At 36.1% G+C, this 23,624-nt stretch overlaps 1 protein-coding gene across 1 annotated transcript in view; it reads left to right on the forward strand.

The window, feature by feature from the left end:
• The first annotated feature begins 9,185 nt into the window (after positions 1 to 9,185).
• Positions 9,186 to 23,624, forward strand: part of LOC112055852 (estradiol 17-beta-dehydrogenase 11) — a 38,382-nt gene continuing 23,943 nt past the window's right edge. Inside the window, exons 1-2 of the mRNA XM_052882267.1 lie at positions 9,186 to 9,344; positions 14,573 to 14,648. Of these exons, the coding sequence (XP_052738227.1) occupies positions 14,587 to 14,648 (62 nt within the window). The 5' untranslated portion in view covers positions 9,186 to 9,344; positions 14,573 to 14,586. The remainder of the gene's footprint in view (positions 9,345 to 14,572; positions 14,649 to 23,624) is intronic.

Genomic DNA, 23,624 nt, shown 5'->3' on the forward strand with positions numbered 1-23,624 from the left:
TAAAATATAATTACAAATTTCCTTAATTTTAGAAACAGTTTTTCATATCGATTTCTTCTTTGTAAGCTCTTAATTGACTTTTAAAAGTTTGGTTATTGAATCATCTCCTCTCTCCAAACAATTTTTAATCCCCGATGTAGAAAAGAGGGATTTTATTAAAGTTTGACGTGTCTGTATGTGTGTCTATGTATCTTTCTTTGGCGTTGTAGCATGGATCAATTATAATACATGATCGACTTTTCCTCATCATTAACAACCCAAATTTGGCTCATCGTTGGGCACGAGTCTCCTCTCAGAATGAGAGGGTTAGACCTTAGTCCACCACGCTAGGCAAATGCGGATTGGCAGACTTTATATACACGCAAAAAATTAAGAAAATTCTCAGTTATACAGGTTTCCTCCTTACAATGTTTTTCCTTTACCGTTTGAGACACGTGTAATTTAATTTCAAAAAAATGCACGTAACTGAAAAGTTGGTGGTGGTGCATGCCTCAGACTGGATTTGAAACTACGCTCTCCGAAGGTCATATTCCTAGCGATTATCTCACAAAAAAATACTGTAGAACTATAAATGCCCTAGGAACTTTTGCTTTATTATGGGAGATGTACGTAAAGTAAAGTGATTTTTAATGGCAAGTCAGTACATAGTCAGTGGCTTTCTATTTAACATCAGAAACGGGCCTTAGCTTGTTCCGTCTGTAAGTACCTACGATTAAAAAATCCATGACGTACGCGTCGATAATAAAAGTTATTACGAACAAAAAATGAGTTTGTTTTTGAACGTTCAAAACAACGCGGCAGGAAAATTTGCAATAACATGTCGCTATGCCATTAAAACATTCCGCCCAACCTTGAAACGACGTGTAACACCCGCCAACGGTAAACATGGGCCAGAAGTGGGTGCTTTCTAGTCCAAGGTCGATCCGCTTTGAACGCGGATACTTGGGCGACTGTTCATTGGCTGTTGGATATTTAGCTGTAATGTAAAAGAGAAAGAGATTTACTCTTCTACATTTTACATTACTGCTAATCTTTACTGCAATCTTTCTTTATGGTAAGTGATGATGCAGTCTAAGATGTTAGCGGGATAACTTTTTAGGAGGAGGTGAAAATCCACACTCCTTCCGGTTTCTTCACTACATCGTACCGGAACGCTAAATCGCTTGGCGTTACGTCTTTGCTGGTAGGGTGGTAACTAACCATGACTTAAGACTCGCACCAGACCTGGACCAATTAAGAAAATCTCAATTGGGGATCGAACCCAGGACCTCCGATTTGTAAATCCACTGCGCATACCACTCAAAATATGGATATTGAGATAGGATGAGAGAACGAGATAGTTGTTTGCTTGGTAGCCATAATTCAAAATTGATCAATTAGTTTCTTAGAATATTGCTATTTGAAAAAAAAATGCAAGAAGAGAATTTTAAATCAACTGTTTTGGGGTTTGTAGTATACGATCATACTACTTAATATAATTAGAACAGTTTTGGTTTCTTGACATTTTTATTTTAATTGTAAATAATGTAGGTATATCGTTGTTCAAAAAACCCGACTAATTGAAAAGCAAAAAGTCATTACCTAACTTTATAGAACGATCCTTTACAAGTACCAGAGAATATCTTTCAGAAAAATTAAACTAGGAAGCATCAAACCAACGACCATTACACGGCAGCCGTAGTATATCATAAAAGTCACAGACCAAGTTTACTTTCCCAGTGGTCACTGCACCGGGCGATGATCTCGGCTCTATTACAACATGCCGCACCGTAGGGTTGTCATCGATCCAAACCAAAAATAATTTTGGTTTATAAACCCAAAATTAATTAATCAAAACAGATTACTTGATTTTGGAAATATTTTAATTTTATTTATGACAAATACGACCTTGTTGCAATTGCAGTCAAACGGCCGGTTTCAATAACCTACCCAAGATTACGGATAGATAGCTATCCTCGATTATTATCAGTAACAGTCAAAACAATCTTTACATAGTCAATCAATTTGTCAGTAGGTTATTGAACAAGCAGATAAGAACAGAAAGATAGATTTTCCTAACTTTAGTAAGCGAAATGGCAGATAGATAAAACGGCCGTAAGATAATTAGCGGGCTAACTTGGAAGTACCCTTACAGTTCGCGGCATCATACTGGAATGCAAAACAACTTGACAGTGTATGTATTAACGCTGCAGGAAGCCCGTCTTAGATGGTTCGGTCACATTGCACGTCGTCCGCAGAACTGCGTGGGTAACAGATGCCTGAACATCGCAGTCCCTGGAGCTGAAGCCCGAGGTTGCCCCAAAAAGCGCTGACTCGACATCGTACACTTGGACTTGAGAGCCAACAAACTTATGAAGTCGGATGTCCAAGATCGGGCAAAGTGGGCGAGATTATGCCGGAAAGCGGACCCTACTTAGTGAGCCCACGCTAGGAAGAAAAAGTGTATGTAACGCTGCTGGACTGTCCGTCGGTTAGTTTAGCATGTACAGATGGTTGGGAGCCACCGTTGGAAATCACACGGGTCAATGTTTATTGTCTAGTGACGTAGCTAGCTTAGGCTAGCACTTGGATGTGTACACGCATGATGGTAAGCAATGCAACCTACGCAGGTAATAAATAAATAAATCCTTAACTAAAGGATTAGTCTTCACGCTTGTCTTGAAGACACCCACGGTGATAATTCACTAAAACGAGAAAAAGAAAGAAAGAAAAAAACATTTATTCCAAAAATTGTACCACACCTAAAACCTTAACTCTAGCAGAACACCACTATTTCATATTTGGCACGGCTCCAGCTCAGCATTGTGCTGCATATACCAAGCAAATGTTGGACACACAGCGCTGATTTTCTGATAACCTTGAACTATCTGATGACGATGATGATATACAATCTGGAAATCAAAATCCGGGTTGTTATAACTACTGTTTTCCATCAGCACACACAACCTGATACTATCACTGGTGGCAACCCTATCGTACGCGAAACCATGGGTTGCGCGATTGTTGGTGGAAATATATGCATTTCTTCAGATAGTGGCGTTAGTGAGTGACGAAACTTAGCTGACTTTTGGTAGGTACCGGTTCTGGTGTCGCTTGCTAGGCTGTGGAATATTTTACTCAAAATATCTATTGTCATGATTAGATATCAGAACAGAGTGTGAATCTAGACTCTAGTCATAATTTGCCCCTTTCATACGTTAACTCACATGACCCGGTTAGATCAAGTAAAAATTTGGGTTCCTTCCATAAACACCCTATGTTTTTGTGATTTAATTAGAAATGTATTATTATTTTTTAGATTTTTTCCTATAGGTACAAGTATAAGATATTAATTCTAGGTTAAAGAGAAATGTCCTATATATTTTGATTCTTCTGACAATTTCGAAATAATATACGTTTTTTTTTTGTGTCTTTATCTTTTTTAACTTAGAGGTTTGAAGTTTTTCACAGGTTCAAGGGACCGTGGACCTGAGTCTTATGTCTAATGGTTTTAATTTCAAATCGCGCTTCCGAGATAAGGAGGTGTTGACAGACAAACATAAGACCACTTGATCCTATAATCTATATGGTTCCGTTTCCTGTATTTTTTGTGGTACGGAACCCATAGGATAATAATTCATGTAAATTTCGTAAGCTCAGTGTATAATGACGTAAGACCTGACTTTTGTCGAAAAAAATAATTACCAATCCTTGTAAAATATTTAAATGTGCGTTATATATTTCTTTGTTTCATCTGTTAGGAATGATACCTACGAGTATTAAGTACATTATTTTTTCATAAAAAAGAAAAACATATCTTAACACTTGGACGGAATGTATATGGAAGACTTGTTTGTAACTATATGCTTCTAGGCTTTTCTGTGCTTAACTGCCTTTATTTTTGTGTAAATGTATGAAGGTGCCTACTGTTTTATTTAATTTTATTAATTTAAAATTGTTTTTATAGTCATCAACCTTTAAAATCGTAATCTTTGTATTAGGAATATTATTCATTAAACTTTTTATAGTACAGTACTTACCGTTTTGTGTAGGTAACTGCGTCGTGGGTTCTACGTAGCTTTGGATAACGAGGTCCAAGATTCGACTCCTGGGTCATGCCATGAAATAACTACTCTGAGCTTTTCTTCTAAGACATTTTCAGTAAAAATTCTCAACCCGGAGTAGCCGGAGTATTTTGATAAATTTCATCTACCTTCATGACCCTCAACAACTCAACTATAAAAGGGCAGGAGCGGTACTGAGAAGGATGATGTCAATTTTTTAAATTGTATATAAATTAGATATATGCTAATAGTAAATCAATTTCCAAAAAGTACCAGGATATCTGCGATCATTACCTCATCACCTTCCACCTATCACCTCTCGGAGCTACAGGGATCTATAGAGTCATATTTGCGGCGCTGCCACGGATCCCTGAAAAACGCCCCATAATGAATAAAACCCGACTGCATAAAGTAAAAAAACTGAATAGAAACAACTGAAAAGAACAAGCTCAGTTTTTTTTTTCACCTCGAGCCTATAGCGTCTCACAGTCGTCTTGTAATTTTTTTAAGTTTCACCTATCTAAGAACACTTGGGTTATTGAGATAAATCTAACGATATCCTAATTACGTAAATCCGTTCAGTGGTTTGGAAGATATGAGGTAATAAAGAATATTACATACATACATACAAGATACGCGCGAAAAACATAACCCTTCTTGCAGTCGGATAAAAAAAGGCCCGAACGTAATTTTTTTTTTCCAATGACGTTTAATGACGTCATTGAAAAAAAATTACGTTAAACTAAAATTACAAATGTCTTTGTTATTTGTGCTTTTATATTTATAGGTCGTGTATTGAAAAGCTAAAAATGTATGAATTTTAATTACGATAAAATATTTTTAGTAGATTTTGAAATTGTATTTATTTCAATCTTTGTTTTTTACATATTAATTGGTTAATATTGACCTTATTTACAGATAGGAGAGGATTTAAAAGATATGGCTACAGAATAATAAAAAGGTTCTTAGGTCAAAAATCGGTCCATATGGCATCCTGGCGTTGTTGTTGGATCACGTGTAGCCACATGTGGGCGACGCACGTGTGGCAACGTATTGCGAACCGCTATGTCAAAATATAGCGTTTCATGGCTAAGTCCATTCTATCGCAGAATCTCACTTGTATGAAATTTAAGACATTTTTGGTTACTCGTATGTAGCAATAGGACCAGTCTTACGCAGGTAAGCTATGCATATATTTGAATCTTGAGAAAGAATACAATAAGACATTAAGCTAACTTAATACTAATGGCTATACAAATCATGCCCATGTGGATTGGTGGTAAGAATACTGGCTGCATTTCCGCATAACTTCATTTTCACGCTGAGAATCAAGAACATTCTCAGGTGTGCAGGTTTCCTCTACGTTTTTCTTTCACCGTTAAAGACACGTGACGTATAATTTCTTAAAATGCACATAACTGTAAAGTTTATTACGGCTTCGAACCTTCGCCTCCGTATTAAAGGCAGAGGTTATATCCACTGCGTTATCACGACTCTTATACCAACTTCCTTCCTTAATGATCGTGGAAAAGCAACATGTGATAATTATTTACGTAGACTTATTAAATTAACAAAAAGTCAATGCCTTTTAATGAATGTACGTATGTTTACAGCAGCAAAGTTCTCCGTAATTATTAACTTTGGAAAGTAGGAAGTAGTTACTGTAGGCTGTAGGCCTCCGAAACGTAGTCCCGTGTGTTTACGGAAGCTGCCCTGCGGCTCGGGCGATGATATGGTTTCCAAACGTTTTGCTTTTATGATTCTTATCCGTACTGCCGTGTGGAATGCCCTTCTCATTCATCATCATTATTAGCAAATATCAACCCATATTCGGCTCACTGTTGAGCTGGGATGAGAGACGAGTCTCCTCTCAGAATTAGAGGTGTCAGGCTAATAGTCCACACCGCTGGTCCAAATGCGGATCGACAGACTTTACACACATCAGGAATAAAAAAATCTTAGGTATGCAGGTTTCCTTCACCGTTTAGAAATAAAGAAAGAAAACAGATTTATTCATTTCTAAAAGTTACAGACAGTACCCTATCCTTGTGACAGCATGTCTGTCTATAACCCTCAAAAAGAAACGTTTGAGAGACGAGATATTTATTTATTTTTAAATTATTCTGCCTACGTCTTCGAATTTGACTTTGTTTCCATGGCCTGTCATCTGCAATCTAAATACCTTCAAGGCAAGAGTCACTGTCAGGCTGCTACTGAGAACAAGTAAAAAAAACTCTATATTTTATAGCGCGACACAAGATTCGAATCCAGAACCTCATGACTGAAGCCGTTTAAGCCAGCCACTGGAGTGACTGGAATAACGAAGCACAATACATGTTTGTTGTTTACATTATATACATTACAAAAAGGAAACGGGTAAACTCTGAGGTCATTTTGTAACTACAACTAAAACCTTTCAGTTACCGTTTTAAGGGCTAAGTTACACAAGGAGAGTTTCTCAATGCAAGCAGCAAGAAATCGTAGCTATGCGATATTTCTCCATAAAATGATAAACTTCAATTAATTTACATTGTAAAATATAGTCTAGCGATGCTTGAATGCGAGTTTTGAAGATGGAACTAAACGGTTTACATTACCTTACCTTATCAGCCGATAGATATCTTATCCACTGCTGGACATAGGCCTCTTGTATGGACCTCCAAGCACAACGATTTCGAGCCGTCAGCATCCAGCGGCTCCCTGCAACCCGCTTGATATCCTCGATCCACCTAGTTAGGGGTCGACCAACACTGCGCTTTCCGGTGCGGGGTCGCCATTCCAGCACCTTGGGACCCCAACGCCCATCGGCTCTTCGAACTATGTGGCCTGCCCATTGCCACTTCAGCTTCGCGACTCTCTGAGCTATGCCAGTGACTTTGGTTCGTCTGCGGATCTCCTCATTCCTGATTCGATCACGCAGAGAAACTCCAAGCATAGCTCGTTCTATCGCCCGCTGAGTGACTTTGAGCCTTCTAATAGGGCCCATAGTCAGCGACCTATTTCTTGCTATGCAATAACTTTATTACTACAGGTAAGCTTTACATTCGATTTTTGTGTAAGTAGCCTTAATGGTAAAAAGCCATTAAGGCAACGACCTAGTATTATTCCTAAAGGACAAAACGTAAAAACAAATTCGCTTTAAGTTTTAACTTTGTTTACAAAAACTTTAAGCGTCGAGAAATATCTATACCTACAGGAAGGCCAAAAACACAGTTGCAAATTATAGGTACTTAGTTTTTTTTCCCGTAAATGGAATCGCTGAGTCCATTTGGGCTCAAGAATAATAGAAAATCAGTTAGTTTTGCGCATCGATATCCTCGAGCATGGAGCTGTCGTCAGTAATTTGCTTCCGGCCGAAAACTGGCGCAAACAGTCCTTGACAGTTTTGTTTTATTCAGCCTAAAAATAGTCGGCTTAATTTCTAATGGTGGGTTGAGAGGAGAGAGTTGAAAAATATTCATTTTCAATAATTTCCTCTTGAAGAAAATAACAAAGTCAGCTGAAGTATGTATTCGAATACACGTTAGCTGGTCACATGAAGATGTGAAAAATGAATCGTGTCAGATAATGAGAAAACTTTTATTGAGTGATATAAATATATACAAATAGGTACATCGTTTTTTATTTTCCTTATTTAGTTATTATATTTTTTATTGTAAATAGAGTATATTATATTGTTTATGGTAAATGGAATGTTAATGTAAAATAGTAATTGACTACATTATCATAAATGCCTGATGGTAATCAAGTCCAGAATAGGCACGCATGTCTAGAAAATGCCTATTCATTCTTGCCTTGCCTTGATTTGTACATCACAAATTGTTGGTAGCAACATAGACGCGGGAAGGAGGACAATGCGTATATCCAGTGATCTGACACCAACATAGTCCCTGATTATATTATGGGACTGTTAAGAGATCTCGGTGTCAGAGACAGTAAGTATACTTGGAGTATAATATCTTGGTTGGAGGAGCTAGTCATGAGGACATCCTTAAACCAAATCGCCACTTTCTCAATGCAAGCAGCAAGAATTCGTATCTATGCGGTATTTTTACAATGATTACCTTCGATTAATTTAGATTTCGGCACTAAATTGTGATAGTCAAGCAATGCTCGAATGCGAGTTTCGAAGATGAGACTCATCTATCCTATTCTAAATTGTTTTACCATGGTAGGTCAAAAAACACAAAGGATACAGATGGTACACATAATTGAAGAGCTTCCAAAGAAGCTCAACGACCTAATCGCCTGAACCCGTTTTATTCGTCCAGCATTAAATAGCAACTCTGCGTTATATAACATAGTGCTGGGCAACCCTTACTAGATGGACCGATCACCGATAGATGATCATGACTTACGACGATGAACCTAATGGTTCGCAAGGATTCACTGGATGCTAATAGCTCAGGAGTTAGAATCATTGTGTTTGAAAGGCAATGAGCACGTCACCACACAATAGGGCTGCCAACCGTTCTATATATAGTATTGTACTATATTTCGGGTCTGCGTTATATACTGTTGAAGTAATATATAAAAATACTATATTTTCAACAAAGATATCTAAAAAACAAAATTTTCATTTTAAATCTTTAAGAACCTTAGTTTTCGACAAATGCAATAGCGTGTAGCCTATCCGAACTGGTTTAAATTACTGAGTTCCAAACATTAAAAAAAAGAAATAGCATTGGTTTACAAAATTTTAAAAATCTAATGAGAGAATAAGCATGTGACACTCTTATTTCAGACAAATAAATCTTGAAAAATGCAACAAGAGTAGAAAATTCAACTGTCTAACTATCACGGTTTTTTTTTTCTAAATGAAGATTTAATTACAAGAGTAAATAAATATTGTTTTTCAAAAAATTTATGTTGAGTTTTTGCTTATTCCCTTAAATGCTATATTTTATTTAAGCGTAAGTTTAAGCGTAAGTAAACTATATTTTTCTGAAAAAATGTTGGCAGCCCTACCACTTAACGACGTAACCAAAAGCTTCATAATACATTGGCTGAACAGAAGTTTAGTCCGCGAATAGCTTCATAGAAGTTTCTACGCGGTGTAGTGACCGATAAAATTCCGCACTGGATCTGATAACTCGTCAATGACAAATTGACAATACAACACAGCTTCGACCTAATTTCTGAACGCATCGCATTCGCAACTCAAGTCAGAGTCAGTCAGTCAATCGCGATATCCACTGCCGGACGGTCGTTGTGACGCGCAATTATTTTAATTAAACTTTCCGGCGTTTTGTACGTTGAGAGTTCAGTGTTTCCTTATATATTTTTAGAGTAATCTAAAACGTAAGTTGGCAAACTTGTTATCTTAGAACGAGTTTTGAAGCTTTAATATCAATTTAATAAGTCTATTCTATTTTTTATAATAATTATGTTATTGCCAATCGATTTAGCTGGCTCATATAAATGTAAAGAATATATTTTAATTAATTATGTGGGTATGTAGATACCTGGTTCAAAATGTCGTCATCTTCAGCCCATAATATTTTTTATGCACATTTGCTCGTAAAGTATCTCTTAATTTAATAAATTTCAATATCGTAATGCATCTCATTACGCACATGTGTCGTAATGTAAAGAAAAATGCACATTGTGCCGTAATGAAATATTAAAATTTTATTATCTACCTATGATAAAATATTATAAGTAACGAACGGTACTTTTTAACCGACTTCAAAAAGGAGGAGGTTCTCAATTCGGTCGGTATTTTTTTTTTTTTTTTTTAAATCTTGCCAAAGAGTTTTTATGTCAGAAAAGTGCTCAACATTTTATGAATAAAATTAACTTTATGAGATAATGTAATAAAATAACATTTAATTCTTTAATTTCAATAATTTTTGACAATAAATATCAACCATTTATCTGTATCAGTAGATAACACAAAAATATTAATTTACTTTATTAGTAATACTGCCTGTTTTTGGTGAGTTTGTCTAAAAAAAAAACAAATGGTGGTTGGTGTGCACTTAGCTATCTGTGCAAAAATGACATCATAATATGGAAAACAGGCAAAGATGCAAATTCATTTTCAGAAAGTGTGTTCAAAGTGTGTTTCTTCGCAAATGTGTTATAACACGTCGTATGACATAGCGCTTTGATAATTACAGTCTCTGCTTCCTAACATTCAGCATGCAATGTCGCCTTGGCTGTAATTTTCAACTTGCCGCACTTATTTCATAAATGTATTATAATGGCCCATTACAGGGCCAGGCTTTTCTTCTTTTAGGAGAGAGAGTTTCTTGCTTAAGCCCAAAGATTTTAAATTATAGATGTGTTACAAGCGTGTCGAAACTGAGGTGGTCAAAAGTGGCCAATTGTCGTAATTTAATTTAGTCGCATTGTAAACAATGAAAGTTATTGGAGTTTATTGGAGTTTACTCCTTAAGAATCGATTTTTTATATATAAGGCGCCCGGTATGAGAAAAATCCGAGGGGTAAAACCAACTGAACTAACGAAAAAGTGTCACGTTTTTGGTGCGCACCTTTAGTGCGCAACTTTCTAATTTAGCTGTGAGTGTATTGAGACGTACATAGGGTATGCTGTATAGGCGACTATACCTATATACTATATGTTATTGGGCTTGTTTGTTTAATGATTATATCATTGTAAGAGTAAAATATATAATGTGAAGTATATTATAAAGTCTATTAGTTATTTTACAATTCTATACATTTAGTCTTCTTTAACATAAGTATTACTAAAGCCCTACTCGATGTGCACTGTTTACCAACAAAAAAAGTGTGTATGTTAAAAAAAACAAAAAGTTAGCTCGAAGCACGTCTCAATACTCGCGCCTTATAAGTGAAAGGTGCGCAACCGAGGTGCAGCAGGCCGCGGCGTGCGCACCCGCCTACAGCGTGCACATGGGTGCGATGTGCAAGTTGTTGGCGGCACAGCGCACGGTGAAAGGTGCGCAGAATAGGTTGCGCACAAAAAACGTAACGCATGTCATTTCATAACTTATTGGAGTTTACTCCTTAACAATCGATTTTTCATTTATACCCCTCGGTACGTTTTTTGTGCGCAACCTATTCTGCGCACCTTTCACCGTACGTAGCCGCCATAGCGTGCACATGCCTAGCGCGTCCGCACGCACGTGCACGCTGTTGGCGGGCGCGCACGCAGCGCTGCACCTCGGTTGCGCACCTTTCACTTTTCAGGCGTTGCTATTGAAAAGAGTAAACTCCATTCGTGCGACGGAGCTGACACACTTTTTAAAACAATTAATAATATCTAAATATAGTCTACATATGTCGAGTCGTATGTTCAAGAAGTGTAAAAACTATATATACATAAATATATAACTAAATAAACACAAAATTGTACACGTGTGCGCTCAATGGAGTAGCTAAATTCGGATCACTTTTTGCGGTGATTTTGTAGGCACGTAACATATCTAATAGTAGAAAATCTTTGAGGCTCTAATGCGATTTAAAATAATTATAATTAATATTTTTATATTAATTTCATATACTTTCGAGAATAATGACCACTTAGTGTTGTAAATAAGCACATTTTTTGTACAAAATGTCGGTAGGTAGGAAAATTATAATGAAGATCAGTTTATTCATGAGTTTATAATCGTCCTCTGACCTCTGAAACGGCTCGACTTATTTATTATTTTTTTCTTTGTATCTATGGTAGGTATCAGAAAAGGTCTTTACTTATAGGTTTTTCTATATTATAAGTTGTAATTGTTATTATTTGATAGTTTGTGTAAAATTATTAATATTTCGGCGTCCATCATAGATTTTTTTAAATTGGTAGCCCAGTATCCTAGGGTGGGCACTGGACTATACTAGGGTGGGCCCGGCCCACCCGGCCCACCCTCTATATAGGTACGCCTATGGAATTCACTTCTATCTTTCTCACTCTATACTGTCATGTTAAGCAGAGAGAGATAGAGGTGAATTCGAACCACGCACTTTCGAGTTATGCGAATCATCGTTACAGAATTACCCTGCAGTATTCGAATATGATCCGTGCGCTATATAATGTCGAATAAAGTACGTATAAATCTATACTTAATATTATAAAGCTGAAGAGTTTGTTTGTTTGAACGCGCTAACCTCAAGACTGGTCCGATTTGAAAAATTCTTTCAGTATTAAATTGCCCATTTATTAAGGAAGGCTATAGGCTATATATTATCCCCTTATTCCTACGGGAGCAAGAACCACGCGGGTAAAAACGCGCGCCATCAGCGAGTACTATAATATAAATGTATTTTTAACACTGAAGTCTGAAGTTGAACAAACAAACCTTTCATTTTAACATTTTATCATCAGTCAAAAGTTCACGATAAGGCTTATCATAAACTTCTAACTGATGCAATAGTGTGTAGCTTATCAGGCCTTATCTATATTATTGCGTTCCAAACTCCAAACTTTAAACAAACAAATTGTAAATGAGCTTTCTATTTTCGTTGTTTTAAAAATTTCATGTGCATGTGAACATTTTTTACCAACTTCAAAAAAAAAGAAGGTTCGTTCGACGCATATGTTTTTTTTAAATACCTCATAACTTCGTCATTGCTTAACCAATTTCCAAAAATTTTTTTTTTGGTGGAAAGAGTATACTTTTATAGCCTCAATAGCTTAACGGTAAGAGCGGTAGGACTCATTACCGAGGGGTGGTGGTTCGATCCCCGCCCAGTTGCATTGTCGTACCAACTCCTAGCACAGTCTTTCCCGACTAGTTGGAGGGTAATGGGAGTATTGCTCATATTATAAAAAAATATGGCAAATATTCTTTAAAAAAAAACTTTAACTAAATATACTCTTTTAAATCTGGATCAATACTTCCAGATTGAACCTATTTAATTTTCATGAAAATCAATTTAGTAATTTTGTTTTAAAATGAAAATAACGGAATTGCCCGTACTGAGGCGTTTTAGTTTACTATCCTATTACTAACTAAAAACAGAAAATTAAAATCTTTTTAACAAAAAAATTCAACCGATTGCAAAATGATTGGAAGGTAACACATACGGTGTATTTTTCGCTTTTGAGTTTATTTTTGTAATTTTTAAGTTTTGAATTTTTTTGTTAAATAGATTTTATTGTTTGCTCGACTGCGAAAAAGGTAAAAACCTTACCTACTTAATGATAAATACTATTATTTAAATATATTTGAATCGCAAATTATTCAATGAATTAAGTTGAATACAAATTAAAGTGAGTTGAAATAATTTATTGCAGTTTGAATACCTTTAGATAAGTAATAAAGATTGGTATAATTGCATACCTTGCCAAAGTTGCAAATAGTTTGCCAAATGCATTGAGGAACGTCCTTCTGAATTTGGTTTACTGGTTAAAAGTTACAATCGTTCAAGAAGAAACCGTAATTTTTCTTTATATTTTCTTGAGAAATCATCTTTACTCATGGCGATCCATCTAAAAATACAGTAAATAATCTCAGACAGGGTTACCACTAACCTAACTGGCATCCGAGTTTTCGGCTGACTTTTATTGAAAGAAAAGATTTAGGTTTCCTATACGATGTCGTGTAGAAACTGAAAGGGGTGTGAATTTTCGTCCTCCCCCTAACAAGTTAGCCCGCTTCCATCTGCGATTACATCATCACCATCATGTGAGATTGTAGTCAAGGGCTAATTTGTAAAAAAAAAGATTTTGATGGAATCACAGAATAGAGAATGTACAGAATCAAACTTTACAAGCCGCGCAGTGAAACCCTTATAAAGAAACAAACGTTAAAATATTTAAAACATACGACGCCATTTTTCTTGAATAATATTAAAAAGGAGATCATTCACGCTCCATACATTTTTGGGCTCTTTTTGAAAGTGCCGGCCAACAAAAAAAAAAATGGCACGACTCTTTAGAATTAGCTATTTAGAGCAATAGCTAATATGGCATAAAAGTTGTCAGGTGGCTCTGAACCAAGTTATACAGGTTCGACGATTCGTTATTTCCATACATTTTGTCAATTTTCAAAAGTGCCCGCTAAGAAAAAAACCTGATACGTATCGTTAGAACTGCCCATTTGGAACAATACTTAGTATCACACTAATGTTGTAAGGTTGCTCTGAATCAAGTTATACAGGTTCGATGACTCACTTCTCATCTCTCGTCACTTCTATACATATTTTTTTAGTCTTGTAAGTGCCCATCAACAATATAAATGATACGTATCGTTGTAACTAGCCTTTTGCAGCAATAGTTACTATGGCATAAACATTTTAGTATACTGATGCGACGCTTTGTGTCGTACTGACTCGCGAATGTATTCGTTTATGAATTTGGAATGGCTGCATCACTGGCGTATTCCGTGCGCTCTATCTGCATATTATTCTCTATTCTGTAGTTAGAATATACATACTATAATATATAGTATCTTTATCTATTTATCAAAAACTTTCATAATATTGCCTTGTGTATTTTTTCTTACTTGGCTTCAATGCACGGCTTATAAAGAACCATGCTGTATCATTCTCTATTCTGTGCTTCTATTGTTATTATATTTATTAATAACTCTCTTAAATATTATTTTCAGATTGTGATTACGAGATGGCGTCAGTTGAAACTCAAAAAAATGGCGACGCCAGAGACTTGTTAGCAAAAGCACCTTGGTAAGCGTTTATTTTTAAATTATCGAGACCTTTTTTAAGTATTTTTTATTATTATTTAACACGTTCGCTGCGGTACGAGGTCAATTGATCTCGTACGTCTAGTTTCTTCGAGAGTTACGAGGTCGATGGACCTCGTGCCGCAATAGAGAAAAGTACAGAAATATCAGTGCCGCTGCGAACGTGTTAAAAGAGAATAATGCCTATTTTACTAAGAAAGTTGGGAGGCTTTTGAAAAACGCTGTGCCCTGATGTTTAATGGGAGGTAATATAAAAAATATACTAAAATAATTTGGTTTTGCAGCTAGGCCCTGAGTATTTATGAATGAAAGGTATCTACAGGCCTGAGATTTCAAATGAACTGTATTTTTAACCGACTTCCAAAAAGGAGGAGGTTCTACGTTCGGCTGTATGTATGTTTTTTTTTATGTATGTCCAGCGATAATTCCGTCATTTGTGGACCGATTTTGAAAATTCTTTTTTTGTTTTGAAGGGTTTGATTGAAGGGTGGTCTCATTTTTTTTATGTCATTAAGTGACTATTTTTACGATACTAAAAATACTGACTTTCTGTTATTATTATTATATTGTCTGTCCGGGTTAATCTTTGTAACGGCTGAACCAATTTTAATGGCACTTTCATTGGAAGACAGAGGAGTTTATCGAGCAATGCTACTCAAAAAAATACATGATTTCCGCGGTTTCATTTGTTTAAAACAGAATTTCATGCGTTCGAATTCGCGGGCGTCTGCTAGTCGTAAATATGATACAAAAGACAGAAAACTAATAATAAATAAATAAAATGCAATTGATGTATAAGTTTGTAAATCAATATGCAATGGATAATGACTAAACGGTTTGAACATAAATGGAATGTTGCTCTGTATTAATTGTTGTTACTACATTGTTGTTATTTTCCTGGATTTATAAGACCACAGACGAAGTCGCAGGCGTCCGCTAGTTCAAATTCTATACAAAATTTAAATTAAGTTACACACAAAAAGTTAATGATATTTTTAACTTATACATAATGTCTATCTATAGTTATGAACGATCAAAAAATTAAAACTAAAAAATAAGCAATCATCTTTGTAATGCTCGTGCTGTAAACGGTATGGAAGCATTGTCTGACTGATAGTTATATTTAAAATTAACAAAAAAGCGAATAAAACCAAAACAAGTTATTTGTATAGCATGACTTTGGTTAGTTATTTATGTAAGCGCTAATTAACTAGGCAAATACACTATTCAAAGTCTAACACTATTTTAGGACCGCGACATCTAGCGATGCACAGCAATGATATGTTATACTATAGACATGTTACTTGCCTACAAAAGCACCGCAAAAAGTGATCAGGATTTAGCTACTCCACTGAGTGCATACATGCACATATAATTATGCTTCGACCAAAGTAAAATGAATTTTACTTTGGTCGAAGTATTTATGTATAAGAAAGTATATATTTTTACACTTTCAGTACACACAAGTCGACATTCAAGACTATTTAGGTATTCATTTTTTAAATGCGACTAAATGGAAAGTCACCATTGTGCGCTTCAATTTTTTACCGACTTCAAAAAAAGATTTCAATTCGACTGTATCTTTTTTTTTCCTATGTTACCTGATTACTCGAAGATGCCCGGACCGATTTGAATAATGCTTTTTTTTGTTTGAAAGGGTATACCGCCTTCAAACTGATCACCAGTTAGAACATAGAACTTAATAATATGATGTTATTTTCCGCTTTTTAGTTTAATCAGTACTTATGTTTTATGTTTTTGAAGTCGGTTGAATTTTTTTAAATTAATTTTTTTACGTTTTAGTAACATGTCTAATAGTATAAAATCCTTAATGCACAGCACTTTTATTAAAATTGTCAGACAACGTGACAAAGCAGTTGAGCGTCATTGAATTAAATAAATTAAGTTAAGGAAATGTATTTACCTACCTAGAACAAAAGTGTGATAATGTTGGCCGGAACTGTAGGCAATCTTTTCTGGTGTGTGAAATGTCAAGGTATATATACCAAAGTAGGTACATAAAATAATGTCAGTACTGTTAGTACTCAGTACAAGTTTTTTTTGTTCGATAAACTGTGTGATTCGTTTGTCCTAAGTAAATTCCTCAGTGGCTAACTAAGCTGTTTAATCTAATTATTTAAGCTCAGAATACAGAATCAGTGTTTATTAACGGTTGCATGTATACAGACATATGGGATTTTTTGTTTGAAGAATATTTGCCTTATGTTTTAAATATGACCAATATTTCCATTCCCCTCCAACTAGTCGGGAAAGACTGTATTAGAAGTGAGTACGACAATAGACCAACGGGTCGGGGATCGAACCACCACCCCTCGGTGATGAGTCCGACCTCTCCTACCGTTGAGCTATTGAGGCTTAAATTATGATTTATTGTCCACCAATGGAATGGCAGACTTCACACACGTAGAGAGTTTAGAAAATTCTCTGGTATGTAGGTTCCCTCACGATGTTTTTCCAGCACCGTTTGAAGCACATGATAAATTTCAGTACTGAGCTTTTCTATATTCCAAGAAATTTTTAGTAAAAATCAGCCCGGAATTGGGAAGTTTGTGTTACACCCCGTGCCTTGAAGAGCAAGTTAAGCCCTCGGTCGAAATTAGAGCAACGAAGTGGGCCTAAGCTCCATATACCCTTACTAATGAGGGAGGCTCTGTAGGAAGTCTAGGTAGAAAATGATGATTTATATTATCACCATCTCACATTGTTTTTTTTAATGCTAAGTCACGTTCATATAAGGTTAATAGCGGTCGTGGGATGGAAGGAGTTGCGTAACATTGCGTGTGTGCTCTCACTAATGTACGAATTGATACTGGGTTCATTGCTGGCCTTGAAATGATAAACCGGCCACGGACAGGCGTCAGTGACGTCATTGCAGTCAGCGAGAACTGTCAGTCATAATTTAAGGCTGAGTTCACACTGAGTTCACTTGTTAGCCCAGTGGATACAACCTCTGCCTCCGATTCCGGAGGGTGTGTTTTCGAATCCAGTCCGGAGCACCTCCAACTTTTCAGTTCACGTGTCTCAAACGGTTAAGGAAAAACATCGTGAGGGAACCTGCATACCAGAGAATTTTCTTAATTTTCTGCGTGTGTGAAGTCTACCAATCCGCATTGGGCCAGCGTGGGGGACTATTGGCCTAAACCCTCATTTTGAGAGGAGACTCGAGCTCAGCAGTATGCCGAATATGTTGTTCACACTTGTAATGCGTATCATTTATAAGAAGCGTATTGTATTACCACTACCACTTTGATATGATAATTTAAAGCGCTAGAAGATATCTTTCCGCACTTTTGCCTAGATGCAACAGTAAATCTTGTAACGCTAAACTTCAACCTTATCATTGTTTTCTATCATAATCCAGTCAATAAGTAAAGAAGTCAACCTCAAGATGAGATGTACACTCATAATACACCTTCCTTTTGGTGTATCTAAAAGTTGTCTCAAAAGTCTTGTAAACTCGCGTATTTGCGACAATATTATAAAAAAAAAACCAGTTTTTTGTGATTATATCCGTCTCCTTATCTCCAATGATGTTAACACTTATTTGATAATAATTGTAAAGCATAAAATTTGCAACAAATTACGTTAAAAGAATCAAACACCCATTCTTTATTGAGATAAAGGGCTGATGAGTATAGCTGCCATTGAAATTAATCTTTAAAATTATTTATGACTGCATGCCAGGAGCGTTGGTGTGAACTATAGTATCAGTAACATTCTGTTGAACTGGATATGTTAAGGTTAAAGCAGTTACTCGATCCGCATGGTTTAGTGTAACTGCGCGTGCGAGGTCCCAGTAATGGGCGAATTGACACTGCAACTGCCCTTGACTTCTCAAATGTACCGATATCAGGGTTTTTTTTTTTAATTTTTATTAGGAATAAGCTCTCGCTTGACCACAATCTCACCTGATGGTAAAGTGTAGAACCTAAGGTGTAACGCGCTTGCCTAGAAAATGCCTACTCACTTTAGACTTTAAGTATTTCCAGACTTTAAGGTTTTCCACCCGCTTTCATGAGTTCTGCTGTGATTCCGTCCTCACCTGGCGCCTTATTGTTCTTCAGGTGTTTGAGAGCCGCACTAATCTCGTATAGGCTGACGTCCGGGATATCTTCGGTATAGTATATATAGTATAGCAAGATGCCTAGGTGGTAAAAATTAGGAAATACTGACTTCGAGACTTCCATATCCTAGCCATGTGTATAAGAAACGAAGAAGCAAATCGTTTCGTACGAGTTCTAGTGATTAGCCTACCCTGTATTTTGCAGTGCGGTGGTGGTGGAAAGGTGACGGTGGTAGGTACAAGCTCAAATAGCTCCTGTGCACACTATAAATGTATTGTGTAGGATATATATTTATTATATTAAAGCTAGTTTCGATGTCAGTCTGAGATGACCAGAACTTCGAAATTGTTTACAAGCTGAAAGTAAGTCTTTCTCCCCAAAGCTCTTACCATAGGTAATAAGTACGGTAGGCTAGTACGAAGATTTTAGCTTGGCAATTTTGTTTGTAACACTTCCAAAGATCCGCGCGGGCCGGGGGGCGTGTGGCGATTGTGCATGTGTGTGGAGCAGCTGTTTTCGGATCCCTTTTTGCGGTGACTTTGTACGTACGTAACATAGTATGAAATCGTTGATCACAGACAAAGTTTCTATGTTGTTGCTGTCAAAATGTTCTTCAAACCTCTCCGACAATAGAGGATTCTTAATTAAATTCAATAATTAATTGAATTCAATTATTTTATACCTAGTTTATATTCTTTCACATTTCCACATTTTCTTTTTTTATTAAAAGGTGGAGGGCCTGGCCCTTTTACTAATCCAATTCAACTTTTTAACCGACTTCCAAAAAGGAGGAGGTTCTACGTTCGGCTGTATGTATGTTTTTTTAGATACCTAAGTAGGCAGTTAGAGTTTTTGCCGAGTAATTTAATAATGATTCTAGAATTGAGGTTCTACGTTTGGCTGTTTTTTAGATACCTACTTACGAGTAGGCAGATAGAGTTTTTGCCCACTAACTTAATAATGATTCTAGAAATACATTAGATTTTTTGTACAATATTTTTCTTACGTTGGATATTCACGAAACGAAGCCCATTTTTTTGCTCGAAAATATAATTAATCTACATTTGAAATGCTTAAATGAAATGAAATGATGAAATGCCTATTAGTTACCCAATCCTGCTTAACTCAAAAACCAGTTTACTGTCATGATGGTGCTAATTGTATTATAAAATAATAAAATGGTAATATATGAGAATTAAAGAAAAAAATCAGGAATAAATTTATTCTATTTAATGTCACAAGGCAGACTGTTTGGGCCATTTCTATTTTTAATATACATCAATGATTTTTCTCGTTGCACTAAACGTAACAGAAATGTTTATAAGAAGAATGTATAGGTATTTATAATGAAAATTTATAGTCGGTACGGGGCGGTGAAAATTTACACTACCTACAGAATGTAGCTTAAAATAGAATACGATCTACGTGGGTGAATTCTTAAACTTAAACTTATTTTGAAGTTAATTTTAAAGGTACAGATTATTTAAATTAAAAAAGTAAAACCAAGTTACAGATAAAAGAAGTATATAAAAAATTATGCAACTAACGATGAAATTGTCCTTCAGTCAAGGTATTAATTTTGAAAGGTAAAATAATATCTAAATTAATAGCAGTAGCATTTTCGAAAGTACTAATTATAAATATATTATTTTATAAATTAGCGTATTGCCTATTATGTTTTATACGGACACTCCATACAGAATTTGCACGTTGACCTTGTAGACTTACCTCTATATGAATAGTATTTTAATTTCTTACGTTTTAAGCTCTATAACCTTTGCAGTTTTGAGCTGCAATTTGGACCTTACCTTGACTATGTAGTTCAATCATTTACATAATTTACTTTTAAGAAACATTCTGGTCAATAAGTACTAAATTTAGGTCATGATTACTTCGATACAAGTCATCTACGAAAACAATATCATGTATTGTTTCTTTTTTTGTATATGTATTATGTTTTATTTCCTCAGTCTCATAGTACAATAGGGCGATACACTGACACGACCACAGAGACAAATCGGGAGCAGACTGTTTAACGGTCTCTCCGAGGCATTGCTGGGTACCAACATTTTCAGACTCCAAAATTTTGGATATTTTGGAGAAAACATTATAATCTTGAGAAAGCGACGCTTCTACGCTTGGAACTCGTATTCCAGAGCTAAACAAGTTAATGACTAGCAATTAAATGTTTATTTCTGTTTGATTTGTACCATTCTTGTTAAATTATTGTAGTGAAACTAAACAAATTCAAATTTGTTTATTTATTCAGTTGGCATTTGATCCTGTGGTTAAGCTATGTGGCTTCAGATTTTCTGGTTCCTGGTGAAGCTTTTCATCATTCCGACAAACTCTCTGTAATGTTTTAGCCCTGTGTGGGAAGTTGGTGGTTGTAAACCTGTGTTGGATACCTGTTTTGTCCACGACCAGATATTTGTATGTTCTGTTTGTTTATTTATTTTATTACTTGTGTGTGGACAAATAAAGATATTCTATTCTATTCTATTCTATTCTTAACCTCCTTAATATCGATCGTTATTTATCAAATTATAAACATCAAATACTAATTATCATAAAAATAAACATTATCACCCTTGGCCCAACAACCTACATTGAAGCAGTGTAGTGGGCTTAAGATCTATATCCCCTCTTCTATAAAGAAGGAAGCCTGGCCAAAGTGGGCCGTTAAAATAGACTGATAGTGATAAACGGTGTCCAAGTGCTTTAACATTTATTTATTCGGTAGTAAAATAGTTCTGTTCTAACGCATTACTATGAGTTGGTCATATATATAGCAATTTACTCGTACTGTTTATTATCAAAGATGTGATAATTAATTATACATGCAAGAAGTGTAATGAGTATATTTCCTATTACTCGTAGGTATCAGGTGTCGTCTAGATCTGTAACTATTGGAGCTATGAGCGTATCTATGAACTCTAATGAAGGCGCATATACAATAAACGAGCTACTTATGATATCGTTCTAGTCCCACTAATGAGATATTAGCTCCGGTGGATTTAAGCTCGGCTTTCGATTTGGAGGGCGTAAGTTCGAATCCGGTCCGGGGCATGCACCAACTTTTCATTTATGTGCATTTTAAGAAATTAAAACACGTGTCTCAAACGGTAAAGGAAAAACATCGTGAGGAAACCTGCATACCTGAGAATTTTCTTAAATCTTTACGTTTGCGAAGTCTGCCACAAGGTCTCAACCGCAAATGGAGCTGGAAGTATGTGACAGGGGCCCAAAATTGCCCAGCAACCCGGGCAAGAAGGTTAGTCTTGGATCTCAGACCAGTCCAGCGCGGGTTTAGATTGCTCGCCATCCCGCGCAGGAGCGTTGTCTATTGCTGTTAGTTGCCCCTGGTAAGTGACGTAAGTGTACTCCGAACAATTTTGAAAGTTACGCAGAATTCGAGTAACTAGTTTGAAGAGGTGGTGTTCAGAAAGAAAACTCCATTTCGTTGATAGGTTTGGAAAAATGAAAATACTTCTTTACAAATATAAGAAAACTAATGTCGAACTAAGGTTATGAATCACAACATTTGTCAGGACAACTTAATTAACAAAAAAGCAACCAAAAAGTGAGTGAAGTCACGCACTTGTGAACGTTGTGTGTAGGGTTAAAGGATCCTTTGACTGTTAACAAACACTCCCCTTTTCCACTCAAGTCACTCCCCCCGCCTATCCCAAGTAACCCATAAAGAATTACACAGCAAGAGATGTGGACGACTCGAACGCCACGAGCACACTGAAGCTGTACGTACCGCAAGTCGTTGCAACACGGCGATAACACTTCATTTGTTCTAATCCTATCCACGATAAGGAGAGGGGATTAAATGTTCCAGTCAATACAGTACAGGATTAGGATTCATGGCCAAAATGGTGGTGGGTTTTGCACAGCTACATCATTGATATAGCCAAATCTTACGCGTGGCGCTTGGATGTATATGAGAAGATGATGTCATGGACCAGATTTTAACTAAACAACCTTCATAACACCGAGTGATTACAACAAGATGATGTTGAAAACATGTTTCTGAAAAGCTTCTGAAAAAAATGTGTTGTTATATGCCATAGTATAAGTCACTGGGCAATTAAGGGCTTAAAAGCCTCTGCATAAAACTTGTTTTGCCAAATTACATCCATAAGTGGCCACTGTGCCAGTTTGGGTACACCTTTGTAATTCCTGAAAAATGTCCTTTCAATTTTTTTTTCTTATTTTTGTTTTTTTTGTATTCCAAACATTAAGTAAATAAAGAAATTTCTTTCATAAAATTGACCATTTTCATTTGGCTGTAAATGGGTTAATACTTATGCTACTTTTCATCCCGAAAAAATCGATGGTTCCCGCGGGATTTGTGAAAAACTGAATTGCACGCGGCGCAAGTCGCGGGCGTCCGGTAGTTCATAATAAACTTCCGCAAAGTAACGTGTGTAACTATCAATAACATAATTATCGTTAGAACTACTACTAGGCTGGCTAGTCAAAGGTACAGGTTAAACATATACTCGCTTATTAAACTAAACACACCGGTTTACTCGTTCATCATACAAACTCTAATGACCTGTTACGATACCCGGTTACGCCACACGGTGCGAGTATCGGCTGTGTATGTACATTGTACAATATATCCATTATACATACCAACTCCTGACAGTGCAACACATGGATTGGGAAACCACGCTTCATCTGTGTCGATAGATATAAATCATAATAGACGGAGAGCTCGTGTACCAGACCTTCGTTATTTTATAAAAGCTACAAGTTTGTCAGCTCTTGCTTCTACCATAAGTAATTACGGTAGCCAATTATGGAGTTTGGAGTTTTGGACCGTGGTGGCTTTGGGAGGTAGCAGGTTTTAAGGATCCTTA

The sequence above is a fragment of the Bicyclus anynana genome, chromosome 1 (genome assembly GCF_947172395.1).
Source record: "Bicyclus anynana chromosome 1, ilBicAnyn1.1, whole genome shotgun sequence".
NCBI classification, from domain to species: Eukaryota; Metazoa; Arthropoda; class Insecta; order Lepidoptera; family Nymphalidae; genus Bicyclus; species Bicyclus anynana.